Source organism: Solanum verrucosum, unplaced genomic scaffold (assembly GCF_900185275.1).
Source record: "Solanum verrucosum unplaced genomic scaffold, falcon-dt-bn FXZP01000106.1, whole genome shotgun sequence".
Lineage (NCBI taxonomy): Eukaryota > Viridiplantae > Streptophyta > Magnoliopsida > Solanales > Solanaceae > Solanum > Solanum verrucosum.
In genome coordinates this window covers 1,931,398-1,948,799 of record NW_026020130.1, presented here as the reverse complement: position 1 = coordinate 1,948,799, position 17,402 = coordinate 1,931,398, and the positions used below count along the sequence as shown (strand labels likewise).

Below are 17,402 nucleotides of genomic sequence, written 5' to 3'. Positions count from 1 at the left end.
TATATATATATGAATTTAATATGTAAATTTATATTTCGGTATGATATTCTATATATATTTTTATAAATACCAAATATCATACTAAATACTATTTTTTTCTAAATGCATATCAAATTAGAGGTGTGCATTGATCGGTTCGGTTGATCATTTTTTTATTTTTAAGTATGCTAAACCAATAACCAAATCAATAAGATATTTTTATCAATTTTTAATCCTTAATAGTATTGTTTAGCCAATAAGAAAATGCTCATAAAATAATTATATGACTTCTCCAATAATTTGGCGTGACAAAACAATAATGTAACTTTACAGAATGCTCATAAAATAGAAGTAATAATAACTAACATATAAAGAACTGTTCAAGAGCAACATAGATAATATGTGAATTGAAGGTTAAAGGGCAAATATAGTAACTAATAAAGTGTTAATATTGATATTTTAGTAAACGACTATTGTCTTAATGGGATATCAGTTTATCCAGTAACCTAATATTAAAAAATCAAGGGAAAAGGGTAAAAAATTCCCTTAAACTATGTTAAAGGAACAAAAATGTCCTCCGTTTATAGTTTGGCTCAAATATGCCCTTACCGTCAATACTTTGGTTCAAAAATGTCCTTGCAATCAATACTTTGGTCCAGAAATGCCTCTATAGTTACAAAATGGGTCAAAAATGCCCTTTTCCGAATAAATATATTATTTTTTCTTTTTAAACACATCTTCTTCCTAATTAAAATATTATTAAAGAACATTATTTTGTTTCTTTCTTCTAAAATCACTTTAACAAATAAAAATGTAGGAAATATTTTTTTTTCCTCTTAATCTCATTTTATCAAGAGAAAAGGCATAAAGTAACACCTGAACTTGTCCCGAATTTTCAAGAAGACACCTTAACTATGGGGCGTCCTATTACCGCACTAAACAATCTTGAACTGATATTATCACATCATTTTTTGTCCACCTGACATAAAGAGTGTGTGCACTCTCTCAAAGAGAGTGAGCAACCTAAAATAACTAATATAATTTTATTTTACAAGTATATTATTATAAAATATATTTTCTTATTAATTTAACTTTTTTCCATTTTTTCTGTTTCTTTCTTCTTCAAAAATTCATTGTCATCTCCATTGAACCTTCTCACTTTCAATGTCACCACTCACCATTTTTACCACAACTTCACCTTCCTTTTTTTACTACTATTAGTTTTTCTCTTTAATTTTAAAACTTTATCCAAATATTTTCTTACCTTTCGAACAATTTGATAAACCCATTAGAGATTATTTTTTTTAAAAAAAGGATAAACCCATTAGATTTCAAGATGATTAGAAGGTATCATATAGTTTTTTTTTAATCTGATTTCAATCAAGTTCTTTCAATTTTTGGGGAATTCATTGATTCTTTTAAAATTATGATTTCTAATTTTGAAGTTATATGAAAAGGAGTAATTGATGATACCTTCAAAATTTTAAATTTTCTTAGAAAAATAATTAGTTTTGTTATCAATAATTCAATAAAGTCTAGAAAATAGTATGATTGAAGACGAAGTGGAATTCAAGATGAAATCAAAATTAAAATAAGTCAAAAAGTAAGAGAGAGAAAGAAGCAAAAATAAAGAAAAAACTTAAAATGAAATATATATATATATATATATATATATATATATATATATATATATATAATTAAATTAACATGTGTCATGTAATGATTGGTGTGTGATAACACTTGCTTCTTAAAGTCAGGGGTTGATCAAAAAATAATATAATAATATCAGTTCAAAATTGTTCAGTGAGGTAATTGGACGGTTGCAAAGTTAAGGTGTCTTTTTGAAAATTCGAGACAACTTCAGTGGTGACTTTATGTCTTTTCTCTTTTATCAATTAAAATATAATAACTTCATGTACCCTTTCGATAGATAATATATGTTATATATATAAGCATAGTCAATCCATCATTAATTTATATTTATATAACGATAAAAAATAATGATAATAAAATAAGAAATATTTTCATTGTTTTCCTGAATTGAAGTAAGATAAACATTTGCTAATTTAAAAAATATTATTAGAAAAAGAATGCGTTTTGACCCATTAAATAACAATAAGAGCATTTTTGGATCAAAGTATTGACGACAAGGGTATTTTTGGACCAAACTACAAACGGATGACATTTTTGTTCCTTTCGCATAGTTTAAGGGCATTTTTGAACCAAACTATTGACGGTGAGGACATTCTTTAGCCAAACTATAAACGGAGGACATTTTTGTTTTTTTCACATAGTTTAAGGGTATTTTCGACCCTTTCCCCAAAAATCAATATCAAGCCAATAACCCAATTTTTTTTTAAAAAAAATCCATTTATTCATCAACGAGTAAATATCTCAAAAGGACTTTAAGAAATTATGTAGAAAAGTCATTCAGCTGTTGATATAAAATAAATTTGAATGACTTTGCACATAATTTTTCAAAGTTAAGTGACTTTTTAAAATATTTACTCGTTCATTAACTTAATAATACCAACTCAATAACATTTTTTCGATTTAATTTTTGCATTCTTCTCAAATATCATAACAACCAAATTACGATATATAATTTTTTAATTATATATAAATCTCATAACTACCGTACCATATCCACCTGTAATGAGATGTCGGTAGTCGAGATGGGTAATTGAATTGTGTAAGTAGTGTTATGAAGGAAGGTATATATATATATATGGAGAGAGATAAAAGATGAAAATGGGTAAGTGAGGACGCTGTAGTTGAAAGTGAGCGTTGACGCAGTTATGGAAGTAAACCCTATTCCTACTGAAAGGGAAACCAACTTTATACATTATCATTCTCTTCATCCGCCGTTTTCTTTCCCTCTCTCTTTCTTTCTTTCCAAATCCGAACTTTCCTCAATCCTTCACTGCTTTTTCAACATCTTTTTTGCTTTCTTATTGATTTGCTGCTATGGGGAAGCCTACTGGGAAGAAGAAAACTCAAGTCATATCTGCAAATGTCAAACATGGCACTTCTAAAGCATTTGATGAAGATACTGCTGTATTCATCACTATGTCTCAAGAATTGAAGGAAGAAGGGAACAAGCTTTTTCAGAAGCATGATCATGAGGGGTCTATGTTGAAGTATGAGAAGGCTCTTAATTTGCTTCCATCTAATCATATTGATGTTGCTTATTTGCATACTAATATGGCTGCTTGTTATATGCAAATTGGTCTTGGTGATTACCCAAGAGCAATAACTGAATGTAACTTGGCACTTCAAGTTGCTCCGAAGTATACTAAAGCTTTGTTGAAGAGAGCAAAGTGTTATCAATCATTGAATAGGCTTGAATTGGCTTTAAGGGATGTTAACCTTGTTTTGAGTATTGAACCCAATAATTTGACTGCGCTTGATATTGCAGGGGCGTTGGAACAGAAAGGTGTAAAAATTGAAGAATTGGAAGTTGTTGTTGAGCCTCCGGTTTCTACTAAGGTTGTAAAATCTAAAAAGAAGAGTAACAAATTTGACAGAAGGAAGGTTGAGGAAAACAAGGTGGTTGTGGAGGAGAAAAGAAGTGTTAAGGAAGAAAAGATAGTGACAAGAACAGTCAAATTAGTATTCGAGGAGGATATTAGATGGGCACAGTTACCAGTGGATTGCAGTATTAGACTTGTGAGGGACATTGTTCTCGATCGATTCCCAAACTTGAAGGGTGCATTAATCAAGTATAGGGATCAAGAAGGTGACTTGGTTACTATAACCACCACTGATGAGCTTAGGTTGGTTGAATCATCTGCTGCTTCTCAGACTTCTTTAAGACTCTACGTTGTACAAGTTACTCCAGATAAAGAACCTGTATATGAGGGAATGAGTGGTGAAGAGGATATGAATTCCAGCAGTTACAAATCAACTATAGTCACAGATGATGGGCATCTGGAGAAAGAAAGGCAACTGAATAAAGGGACAACTTGTGTTGAAGACTGGATCATCCAATTTGCACGGCTGTTCAAAAATCATGTTGGCTTTGATTGCGACCCATATCTGGATCTTTATGAGATAGGTATGAAACTCTACTGTGAAACTATGGAGGACACTGTTACAGGTGAAGAAGCACAAGAGCTTTTTGGCATTGCTGCAGCTAAGTTCCAAGAGATGGCAGCTTTGTCTTTGTTTAATTGGGGAAATGTTCATATGTCCAGAGCAAGGAAGCGTGTATACTTTACTGAAGATGGCTCTCGGGAGTCTCTGTTGAAACAGGTTAAATCTGCATATGACTGGGCTGAAAAAGAATATGAAATGGCAGGAAGTAGGTATGGAGAGGCTCTTAGGCTCAAGCCTGATTTCTATGAAGGCCTTCTTGCACTTGGTCAGCAGCAGTTTGAACACGCAAAACTCTCCTGGTACTATTTGATTGGAAGCAAAGTTGAGTTAGAGACGGGGACTTGTGCAGAGATCTTGGAGCTGTATAACAAGGCTGAGGATAGCATGGAAAGAGGAACAGAAATGTGGGAGGAGATGGAAGAACAACGTCTTAATGGACTCTCCAAAAATGATGAATATAAAGCTCTATTGCAGAAAATGGGATTGGATGGTCTACTTAAAGATAAACCAGCCGAAGAATCTGAGGAGCAAGCTGCAAACATGAGATCTCAGATTTACCTCTTATGGGGTACCATGCTCTACGAACGTTCCGTGGTGGAATTTAAGCTGGGACTACCAACTTGGGAAGAATGTTTGGAGGTTGCAATGGAAAAGTTTGAGCTAGCTGGAGCATCTCAAATTGATATTGCGGTTATGATAAAGAACCACTGTTCCAATGAAACTGCTCTTGAAGGTAAAATATGAACAAATTTTTTTCTTTCTATTTTACATACATTTTATGCTGAATTAAGTGATATATTTCCTTGCCATCTTGCACCTGTTCCTTTCCAGGTTTTAAGGTCGATGAGATAGTGCAGGCATGGAAAGAGATGTATGATACTAATAGGTGGCAGACTGGGGTGCCAGCTTTCAGGCTAGAACCATTATTCCGTCGCCGTGTTTCAAATCTCCACACTGTATTGGAAAATCTTTGAGTTACAATATCTGTGATTGATCATTACATGGGAGCAAAGGATATCTGTCATTACCTCTCAATTTTGTGTGGCTGTATGTTGCCAAGTCAATGGGTCAGTCTGCTTTTCCATTTTCTTGGTTTTTTACAATAAGTTCATCTTTTGCATGCTAGTATTGCTAAATTTTGTGAGAGGAAGTTGAAGTACATTGCAGTTGTGGTATGTTATGTTGCTCTCTATGCATTCATCCTTAAATTTATTATGCAGAAAACATAAGTATATTCAAATTGTAGGGAAGATAAAGAGAACAGAATATTTCAGAGATGCATATTAATTGCAGTAGAATGTCATTTTATGGCAAAGTTTTTCTGTCTTAATTAAAATTTATCACCTAGCATCCAAGGATGTGACTTAGTGGTAAATGAAGTGGGCTCAGACCCATGAGGTCTCAGGTCCAAATTCGAATAGAGACAAAAACAAGTGATGATTCTTTTTCATATATGTCCTAGACTTGGTGGACAAAGTTACCTGGTACCATATCTTGTGGAATTATCAAAGGTGCATGCAAGCTGGGTCTGACACCACAATTATAAAAATATAATCACCTAATTAGAACTAGTTATCATGATTGTTATCAAAAGTCTTTTGAGTGACTGTTCTTGCCTGGCTGAGGATTTGTCATGCAGTCATTTCATTTACCAGTCAAAATGTTTATCTAGCTGTCATTTTGAACAGGTCTCAACATAGAATCAGACTAGGGTGAGCATTCGGTACTTCAGTTCTTTCGAACTTCGGTTTGGTATTTTAGTTTTCGGGTTTTCAATAGTGTGTACCAAATACCGTACCAAACTAATTCGGTTCCTCGGTATTTATTTAAATGAAACAGCTAATGGAAGTGCCAAACATCCAGACCCTTGCTATCATTCTTGGGTGTGGTGTAGGTAATCTGCCCACAGAGTATACCTAGGGATGCCTTTAGGCAGAAAAACATAAGGATGTGGAGATTTGGGATAGCATTATAGAGAAAGCTAACAAGAAGTTGGCTCAGTGGAAAGCTCAGTATCTTTCACTAGGAGGAAGGGTCACACTAATCAACTCAGTGTTGGACTCGCTTCCCACCTATGTGATGTCTCTATTTCCTATACCTGCAATTGTGATTAAGAAGCTAAACAAATTGAGGAGAGACTTCCTATGGAAAGGCTACAAGGAAAGGGCATGATAGGGTGGCAACCTTTTTGTGTGAAGTGGAGAATTTCGCTGGCACCACAATGCAATCTGATACACTGAGATGGCATCTTTCAAAGGATGACATTTTCTCTGTGAAAAATGTACAAGAGGGACAATAGTGTGAGCAAGGTGAGTGCTCAAGCATCTGGAAGAGCATGGCTCCCGTCAATGTTAAATGCTTCACTTGGCTTGTGGTGAAGAGAGCATGGTTGACACATGAGGTTCTACAAAAGAAGGGGAGAATAGTAGTAACAATATGTTTTTTGTGCAATGAGACTTGGGGAGACAAACAACCATCTTTTTTTACATTTAATGTTTACTTCACAATTGTGGAACCTATTTCTCAGCCTCACAAATACTGAGTGGACAATGCCTGAGTATACTGCTGACTTGATGAGCTGCTGGATGAAAAGAGGGGGTAGCAAGAGTCAGAAAAACTGGTGGAGGATAATTCCTTTAATATATATGGCGGGGACAGTATGGAAAGAAAGAAATGGGAGATGTTTTGAAGACAAGATCAGGTCCATACATGATGTGAAATGGAACTGTTTAGTGTTTTTATTCTCTCTGTAAAGCTTAGAGTCTAACCTTACTACCCTGTAATTTTTTTGGAGGTGGCCAACATTCCTTAATGCTGAAGAATACAACAGTACTAAACTACTAATTATCAAAAAAAAAAAAAATTCTAATTGCTCAAGGCAAACAACAGCTTAAATTTAGCAACAGCCAGCTTAAAATTCAGCAAACGCACCAGTCAAACAACTAACAGCACCACAGTAACTTAAAATTCAGCAGCACTGCAGGTCTGCAGCAGCTTAAATTTGCAAGCACAAAAGTCAGCCAAAGTGAACACCAAGTCTTAAAATGAAAATGCAGCCTCACTAGTCACTAAGGCAAATAAAGCAGCAGCCAAACAACTAACAACTGCCTTTCGCTAAGGGATAAACTAGCAACAACCAAATACAAATATAAATCCATCATCAAACACAAGCAATCACAAATTAAGTCTAAAATTCACCAAATTCAATACATAGGGTTATTACGGATCAGCCTTTCTTGATAGATACGATGCTCAAGACATCTCTTGATGTGGTTCATTAAATTACTTGTCCCATTAGTTCTTGGATGATAATTATCACACCACATGTCAAGAACCTTGCTTTCTGCCTGTCTTCATTGTCTTGAACCACGATAAAATGTTCCCAAATCAGTGACCGAACTTTAGGAGGCATGGACTTGAACCTAATAAAAAGTAAGATAAAACCAGATGTTATAATATAGCTTTCAAGATGAAAGAATAAAATTACAAAGTATGAAAGGATATTACCAAACAAATAAAGTATTGAACTCACCACTAGTAGCAAATTGCAATCTTACATCAACAATGCAAGATTCTCTTCCATTCGTTGCCATCTCTAAAGTAATTTAATCAAATACTTCATACAACATAAACATGTATTTTATTTTGCACTAAAGCACACAAAAAATGATACAAAACCTTACCAATTTCAAATTGCTCATGATACTCCCAAGTTTTCTTTAGCATGAATAGGATTAGTCTCTTCTCTAAGCTAATCCTGATCACAAACAAGCGTTTGTACACATTTAGGTGGTAATGAGCTTCTAAATGGTTCTCAACGCTGTCCATTGACCACTAGACCACACCCTTTGGTGCACAAAGTATAAATTTTGTAAACTGCATTACTTATGGAACATGAATTTTTTTCACCTTAGAGCATTTTTTGCTTATCTCTAGCCAAACAGTCCATAGAATGCATAATGTAATAGTCTTTCAGAGCATCTTCAGAGTTCTGTATACTCTCTGGTCCTTGTCACAGCTCAACAAGCTCTTAATATCCATTGACATGACTCAACATAATCCAAACACCCTCCAAAAATAATAATCTAAAGATCACAGCCTATGAAGATCCAAGCATTTTCTCCTGATGACTTCACTACATGTGGACCAAATGATAAATCTTATTCTATTTTCAGTTGTGTGGTTGAAGTAGCAGACGGGGGCTAAGTGAAGAGGTTTTTGGAGTAGCCTGCAAATGAGTGCTAAACCAGTAAATTAGGATTTTATATTGTCTTTGGTCTAGGTTATCTTTTTCTTAATCCTCAAGCTGAGCTATCTTGAAGAAGCTGTTGAGTCTCCCACATCGGTTAAGGCATGGGGGATTTGGTCTCTTTATATCACTTGGACAACCCTCCTCTCAGAGCTAGCTTTTGAGGTTGAGTTAGACCCATGATCCATTTATCATGGTATCAGAGTCAAGTCCATCCCAATTCATAAGATTTATCATTTGGTCTCTTTATATTAAATTGTCGCGCTTCTAATGTCCAAACCTGGGCATGAGGAGAGGTGTTGACTTAAGTATCCCACATCGGCTAAGGAATGTGGTCTCTTTATATGGCCTGGATTATCCTCCCCTCATGAACTAGTTTTTGGGGTTGAGTTAGGTCTAAAATCTATTTTTTTTTACAGATGTCAAACCATGTAAAATTGCTTTTTCTATATCATATGACTGTTCGTTGGAAGTCTTGCAACTCGTGTTTTGGGTGGTTAGAACCTCACCAAAACATTTGTCAGCTAGCGTCTGTTATATCTGAATATTTTTGGTAACTGTGGTGTTCGGGTCAGCTTGCGTGCACCTCAACTAATTCCACGGGATACCTATCACCTCCCACCTACAGCAGGTATCAGGAAACTCTTCTCAGCAAGGCTAAAATAGATGGGAAGAACTGTCATATCTACTTTGGATTGTACTTTTCTCGTCTTTTTGAAATAAACCTTATTGTTGTTCTGTCGAGAAACAGAAAACTACATGGTTTACTACTTCATCCCCTCTGCAAAACAAAATAGCTGGGGTTTTTGGGGTAAGACTTTAGGAGAAACCTCAGTCCATTACTCCATTTGGAGGTGAAGGAAGAGAAAATAACTTGCTTTTTTACATTTTTGTTGTGGAAAGATAATCTCATATAGAAGAGTTGTAGCTAATATAATGCAGTATAGTCTCTTAGGCCCAATTATCTGTCAATTAGATTGGCTTGTTGCATAATCCATGTACACGTAAACTTTCCCCCCTGCTATTCAAGTTACTAGTGTGGATGTATAGCTTGCATTCAGAAGTGTAATTATGCACATATCAGTGACTAGTGAGGATGTATAGCTTGCATTCAGAAGTGTAATTATGCACGTATCAGGATGTGCATTTGCTCTATGTGAATAGAATCAAGATTTGGTGACAAAGTCATCAGAAACTACGCAGAACCTTATTTGGTTGCTTTCATTATAATATTGACATCAGTATTGTTACCTTCTGCTCTTCTACAGCTGCATATGGTTCACATTTTGTTCCTTTTAGCTTGTGTAACATCTGACCTTGATTTCAGCCACAAAATAATTTGTGTGCAACTTTAGAAACATCTTTTCTTTGTTATTTCATTTCTGGAGGTGGATTGTCATTTACTTTGATTTTATTTGTAAAGGGCCCATTCGAAAGTATCCTCTATGTATAAGATATTCATATACATTTTCACTGTAAACCTCTTCCAGCCTGAAATGCTTAATCTACTTACTAACTCAATTTTCTCATGTTCTCTGCAGGTTTGTTTTTTGGTTGATTTTTTGTTCATGATCAGATTTTTGCTTTAGGAGCAAAGAGCTGAGTGTGTTGGATTTTGAAGAGATTGGTTTGTGAAGGTTTTTTTGTATTACTCATTTGTTTTTGTGGTTTTGGTTATTCTTCATCACAAAGTAGGGTCTTTGTGATTTGCATTCATTTTTTTTACACAAGCTCAAGATAAGAGTAAATCAGCATTGAATTTGTAAGATTGGTGTTAAAATTAGAAAATGGTATGTTCATTCATAGACGAAGAATATAAATACATATATACAAGTATTTATTTGAGATGCTCCTTTCTAGCACACCTTTCTCATCCTATTTGTCCTAGGGCAGTTTAGTTTGATTTGGTTTAGTATTTCACTTGAAAGAGATTAGATCAAACTGGTGGATATACATATATTTATTATTGTTATCTATCTATATCTATCTATCTATCTATACGATTTCAAAAACATGAAGACTCTTAGAAATGTTGATTGAACCTTTTGCATTCATTAAAAAATTCTACAATAAATGAAATTGTTATTTACTATTTTTCTCAAATTATTATTTGATTATCTTATAATATTTTAAATTAGAATAAAATTGTAATTATGTCTATATCTTAGTAATTGCAGTATCGTTTTTCAAATATTACCAATACATTACTTAAATAAAGATGGCAAAAAGATCAACTACCATTAGAACCTTTTGAAGAATCAAAGAAAACAATCTTAGGTGATGGATTTTCATGGTCTTCACTTTTCATCTTTTCTTTTTTTTTTTGGATGAAAAAAAGATTTGAATTTTCTTTTTCTAGAAAGAGTTACTCCCTTTTGATCTTTACGTAAGAAAAAATAGAAATTTTGGCCCCTCCCACAATGAAGATTGTCAGTATTTGAAAGTACTTTTAAAGTAAAAAAAATGGTATTTGAAAATTGAAATAATACTGTTGGAGTAATAATTTAAAATTGGAGTAGAAATCCTATGTTATTTAGGATTTGTTAATTAATATTTATTTAATTAATATTTTGTTAAAATTTGTTTGTCCAAATTCCAGAGGTGACTCAAACCCATTGGTGGCCTAAGGCCAAATTAAACGATAGGCCTTAATTTTTAATTTTGAAAAACTTCTTTCGACTAAGGCGACTGTTACAGGAATTGTTAACATTATTCTATAAGCAATATAAACATTTGAAAATGAATCAAACTTTTTTATTTGATTGAGTATTTCGATTAGAGTATTATCTTCTACTTTTATGATTTTTTCTTAACACTTTTAATTCAGAAAATAAGTTTAAACCGTCATTATCGAAGTGATTATTACGTTTTAAGGAACATTCAAGATTAAGACAATATTTTTTTTAAATTCTCGTCATCTAATGATCTCAAATTTTCCCACTAAATAGAAAATCAAAAATATTTTCATATGTTTCAAATTGTTCAAATCTATTTTGATGTGAAAAGATGGCTTGATCTACTATGTATAAGAAGTAATCAACTCTAAAAGATTCTTTAAGTGGTTCTGTGATTTCAATATCAACATTCTCATCAAATTGTTTCTTTATGTAAATTACACATTTCTTACGAAATTCAGGTTATAAATTCATCTCTAATGCAATTTTCTTAGCTGAAATCATAGCAGTTGTAAATCCTTCTTCTCCATATGTTTAAAAAAACCTAGACCATTTAATTGATCAATAGCGACATCAATATGCTTATCTTTTGATTGTAATTTTACCTTCCATGCAAATCCTAAATACTCTACGAACTTCCATAAGAAATCTCTCTATTTCTCTAGAATCATTCACAAGGACAAGTTTTTCTCCTACGTAAGTCATCCACGTGGGCAACTTTGTACCATGTGGCACTTACGTGATGTTTATGTGGCATGACAACATGATGGGTCGTCACACTCTCCCCCACCCGATGTTGCGACGACCACATCACATTACTTCTGCATAAACTTTTGAATCTTATTTTTGAATACCCACAAGTCCTCATACCGTTCTCGTGTAGCTTCTTCTGACGATTCTTCCAATGATTTTCCTTTCTAATTGTTGTGGAACACAAAAATAACTTTTTGTCTTCGTCTCCCTTAAAACTTGTAGTGGTGTCCAAGAACATTGGCCCCTCCTTCTTGATCCCCTTCACAAGTTGTATAGCTAAAAGTTGTGCTTGATTCTACTTGTATGGTATAGTTATTGTAGGCACCATACATGTCCATTCTCGTTTCATGACCCAGAGACAATAGAGATAGGGGTCAATCAAGGTATGACAATGTGTGAAGAAATATTGCCCTAGAATAATGTCAAAGATATCCATCTTTGTAATGATAAAGTTTGTCATACCTTTCCAATTGCCCAATTTGATACGAACACCATTGGCAACACCATGAGCATTTTGAGGATCAACATTGACGGTTTTGATGCGAGAGTTTGGAGCACACTTCAACTCTAGTCTCTTGGCCGCAGCCTCAGTCATAAAATTATGAGTTGCTCCAGTGTCAACCTGTGCACTAGTGGGCATATTATTTATGATGAGATCCACATACTGTTTTCTATTGTCGTTAACTTGGTTAGTTGACTTTGAGATGGCTCTACATAGTCCAATCACTCCTAGTTGAGTTGTGATCAAACTCTCTCCTTGCGCTTGCTACTTCTGTTCACACACCATAGCGTTAAGACTCCTCAAGTCGGGACATTCCTTGAAGTTGTGTGGCCCCTTACATATGTAGAAACCTTTTTTCTCGGACTGTGCTTTATTTGTCGTATAGCTTTGACGACCAATTGACTTCTTATTATCAAACTTGTGATTATCCAGAGTCTTGTGGTGTTGTTGATGTACTTCCTTAGTTTTCCACAATATTCTCCACCTTCAGTAATGTCATCTTCGACTTATTGCCTCTGTCTTTGTCATACTTCTCATTCCTGAAATCTATTAAAGACTTAGCTTCCACTATGGCTTGATCGATATCAGTGACTCGTTGGTGTTGCAATTCCTGCCAAGTCCAATTCCGCAACCTGTTCATTAAGTGGAACAACAAGCTATCATTGGTAAAGTTGGGAATTTGAAGTGTAAGGGTCGTGAACTCCTTGACGTAGTCCCGAATGCTCCATGTGTGCTTCAACTCCCTAAGTTTTCTTCTTACCTCATACACGTCATTATTTGGGAAGAATTGCCGCTTGAACTCGACCTTGAACTGATCCCATGTGCTAATAGTGCACAAACCTCTCTCAATATCAGTCGATTTGTGTCTCCACCATAGCATATCAAGTATAACAATGCAGTGTTGATCTTGACATCGTCATCTCTTACATTTCCATGTCGGGAATAGTTCTACAAATGCCAAAGAAAGTTCTCTACTACTTGTGCATCACGAACTCCTTTGAACACTGGTTGCTTGAGAGCCTCATTTTAGCCTCCCTCGTCACGACAACATTCCTGGTGGTCCCAGTCCCTCCAACGTTGACCTGCTCTTCGATTGCCTCTATCTTTGCCTTCATGGCATCAATAGTACTCAATGCATCTATGAGCTTGCACTCTAAGTTAGAGATGATGTGCCTCATCTCTATCTCAGTTTGCGTACGCCCAATCAAGTCGCTTCGGATGCTTTCCATCTCTTCAAGAGTATGCCCCTCAAAATGCCTAGAGTGCCTTCTACTTTCCCCAAGCATTATCCAGATATCTCGACGACATCCATCCCCACATTAACCTTCGTGATCCACTCTTTACTGAGTGAGACGTCCTTGAGTAGGACCTTCACGTCATCCTCGATCACTTCAGTGGTAAAAGGTTCTTGGGATGTAATCCCTTCATTTGGCTCAACCTCGAGTGGCACCTTCTGGTTCTTGTTGGCGGCATTCCTCTTTTTGCCATAACCCTTCTTGCCGGCAACATCCTAGGTGACGTTGACTTGAGTGTTAGCAACGTTGGTTTATCCATCGTTTGTCATTCCCTTAGTTGTAATATTGCTTTGATACCATGTTGTCACGTCCTTAGTCTTCTACTAAGCACACGTGCGATACTTGACAATTTGCTCACGTTCTTGCACCACTTGCTCACGATCTTGCATCACTTGCTCACGATCTTGCTATGCCAAGTCAGCCTAAGATTCTAGGAATCGCTAAGAGAATGGAAGAAAGAACACAAGAGGACTTGCTTGGAAAGATTGTGTTGTAGAGAACTTTGTTGTTTTTTGCTTGATGATCTAACAAATGAATGCCCCTCTATTTATACTATTAACTTAGGGGCTAAAGTGTAAATAATAATTGTTACATCAATCCCTAGATATTTATAAAATAGTCTTCTCTCTAGAATCTTCTACAATGCAAGAAAATTCCAAGTACCTTCCATGCATATCCTAAAATCTCTAGGAACTTCCATAAGAAATCTTTCTATTTCTCTAGAATCATCCACAAGGACAAGTCTTTCTCCTACGTAAGTCATCCACATGGGCAATTTTGTGCCATGTTGCACTTACGTGGTGTTTATGTGACATGATGACATGGCGGATTGTCACAACATGGTGTATAAAATGATCTAGGATTCTATGTCAAGAAGTGTTTTTTGATCTCATTGGTGTTTTCCATTCATATTAGATCTGTTATCGTATTCTTGTCTCATTAAATTATAATATCAAGTCCAACACATTTTATTTCATCTAAACTAACTTCAAAAGGCCTTTTTCACTTGATCATCCACTTTTAAGAACTCAAAAAATATTCGATTATATTTATTGGAGTTGCCGAAATATCTACCCTCCATATTAGATAATTGGTCTTAATAACTTGTATCGGATGTGCAATAAGGTATGATAGCAATTTTTTTTTTTTATAACTTCTTAAATAATTTTATTCTTAGGGTGTGTTTGGTTTGTTTTCCAAATCAACTCATTTTCCTCAAATTTAAGGAAAATGACTTCCCTTCAAAAATTAAGGTAAACATTTTCCAAAACTTTCCCCCAACTTCAAATTACAATTTTTTTGTTCAAAAAATAATTATTTTTGTTGAAAGAATAAATTTAAAACTTATTTTCAAAATTATTTTTCAACTTCAACTTTTTTATTTTTAACCCCCCTCCCGCCAGCACCCTACCCCCCCTCCCCAAAAAAATAATAATTAAAGTTTGTTTTTAAAAATATTTCCAGTTTCAAATTTTTATTTTCACCCCCCAATCCACCCCCCCCCCCCTCCCTTAAAAAAAATTTAAAGTTTGTTTTTTAAAAATACTTTCAATTTCAAATTTTTATTTTTCACCCACCACTCCACCCCTACCCTAAACCCCCCCCCCCCCCATAAAAAAATAATTTAAAGTTTGTTTTTAAAAAATATTTTCAATTTCAAATTTTAATTTTCACCCCAGCCACCCGACCCCGCCCAGCCACCCCAACCCCCCCTCAAAAAAAATAAAAATAAATTAAAGTTTGTTTTTTAAAAATACTTTCAATTTCAAATTTTTATTTTTTCACCCACCACCCCCATCCCTACCCTGACCCACCCCCTCGGGGCCAGCCCCACCACCCCACCCTCCCCCAAAAAAATTTAAGTTTATTTTTAAAAAATATTTTCTATTTCAATTCAAAAATCATTTTCTACTCTCTAGTTAAAATAAAAGATATTTTTTCAAAAATATTTTTCATTCATAAATCCAACACTAAAAAAATCTTTTCCAGAAAATATTTTTTATTCACCAACCAAACATGAGAAAATAAGTCAAAAATCTATTTGTTTTCCAAGAAAATATTTTCCTTAATACCAAACACACCCCTAATTTCACTTGCCAATAAATTTATTAATTCATTTTGTAAATTATGTCCAAGATAATAATTATGAATTTCATCATGTTTGATTCATCAAATATGTTCTTGCATGATTGAATCAAATTCTGCAATCATTTCAATAAGACTTAAGAAGTTTTCATTATTTTCTTGATATATTTTTCATTTTCCCCCTAAATGTCAAATTATTTTTTTTCAAAATTTTTTATCACGAAAATAATTTTTGATAATTCAGTTTTTCAATGTTCTCTATCTCTATTAATTTGATCTCGAACATTTTTATCAATTGTTTTATTATTATGCAATCTAAATTCTAAATTTGGTCTCGAACATTGATTGTTTCTTGAGTTCTAAGCTTAGTACTTATATTTTTTTAATCTCTACCACCTTCATTAGCTAATTTATTGTTCTTAGTATTAAAATGCGTATTAAATAGCTTACAACAAAAACAAGATACTTTATTCAAATCTTTGGAATAAACTAACCATCTTCTTTCATGTTTTTCTCCATTTGCCAACTTTTAAAAACAATGTGTAGTAGAAAAGTGCTTTAAAAGTTAAATCATTTGAAAAACATGCGTTGATAATTTTAATTGGTCCCTTTCTACTAATAGATCGCTTAATATTCAACATTATTCCATTGACTAGAATCCTATGTGTTTTTAGGAGTATAATTATTTAATTCATTTAGAAGCTCTTGATTTTCTTAGGAATCTACGTCTGATTTTTCACTAATTTCCTCTCCTTCTTCTTTTTTAATTATATCATTACCTGACTCAACTTCAACTAAGTAAGTGACTTGTTCATCTAAAGGCCATTCCCCTATGTTTTTTTAAATTTAATTTGATATTATTTTTCAAAAATTTATCAAGAGCACCTTTTTGAGATTTTATCAAATTATCGATTTTTCTTTTTCTTTCAAGTTTTGAATGTGTAGACATTAAAATTTTGTGGGGAGGACTCTACAAGACATGTTCAATTCGAGTTGAGACTCTACAAGGCGTGTTCAATTTCAATTAGAAGTCTTGGAGGCTACTCAACCATAAACCCTAGTTCATGCCTATATAAAGAGTACTATATTCTTTTGAAAATGCATCTCGAATATTCTACCACAAATTCATGGAATATTCATAAAGATCTCAAATATTCCACAAATTCATGGAGTATTCATAAAGAGATCAAATCTAAATCATCTTAGTTCGAGAAATACGCCACTAACGTCCCTCGAATTATGGAGATCAAGTGCAAATCATCCAAGTTTGAGAAATACGCCATTAACAACCCTCGAATTACGGAAAATTCTAAAGAGGGAAGAATCAAGGGAGGAACGGAATGTACCCGCACATTGATTTATCAATAAAATCATGTTTCTTCATATTTTATTTGTGATTGTAGTTTATTTTTCTGTCACTTTAAAATTTGTTGCAAACAAAATGATTGGATTCAAATTTTCTAGTTGACATATTAAAATTCTAACAAATATTTTAAACACTATCTACAATATCAAATAAAAATTATAAGATACATAAGACACAAAAATAAAGTAGAAATTAGAATGAATACTTTAATGCATTTCAACTTCAAGAACTATAAACACTTATTTTTCAAAAAAGAATTTGACTGCCTTAATATTTTTTTTCCAAAATTTAATGCATAAACTATGTTCTCTTGAAGTTGAAATTATCAATTGAACAAATAAAAATTCTTAAGCTTTGAATAAGAGAAAGGGAGAATGGAAGAATAGAAAGGAGAAAAAGA

General features: G+C 33.9%; 1 protein-coding gene across 1 annotated transcript; it reads left to right on the top strand.

Annotated features, from left to right (window-relative positions):
• Window positions 1-2,747: 2,747 nt before the first annotated feature.
• On the top strand, window positions 2,748-10,102 carry LOC125827287 (protein PHOX1-like). Its single transcript, XM_049506604.1, has 3 exons — window positions 2,748-4,810; window positions 4,909-5,144; window positions 9,868-10,102. The coding sequence occupies exons 1-2, from the start codon at window positions 2,947-2,949 to the stop codon at window positions 5,049-5,051; spliced, it is 2,007 nt and encodes a 668-aa protein (XP_049362561.1). The 5' UTR covers window positions 2,748-2,946; the 3' UTR covers window positions 5,052-5,144; window positions 9,868-10,102.
• Window positions 10,103-17,402: the final 7,300 nt, after the last annotated feature.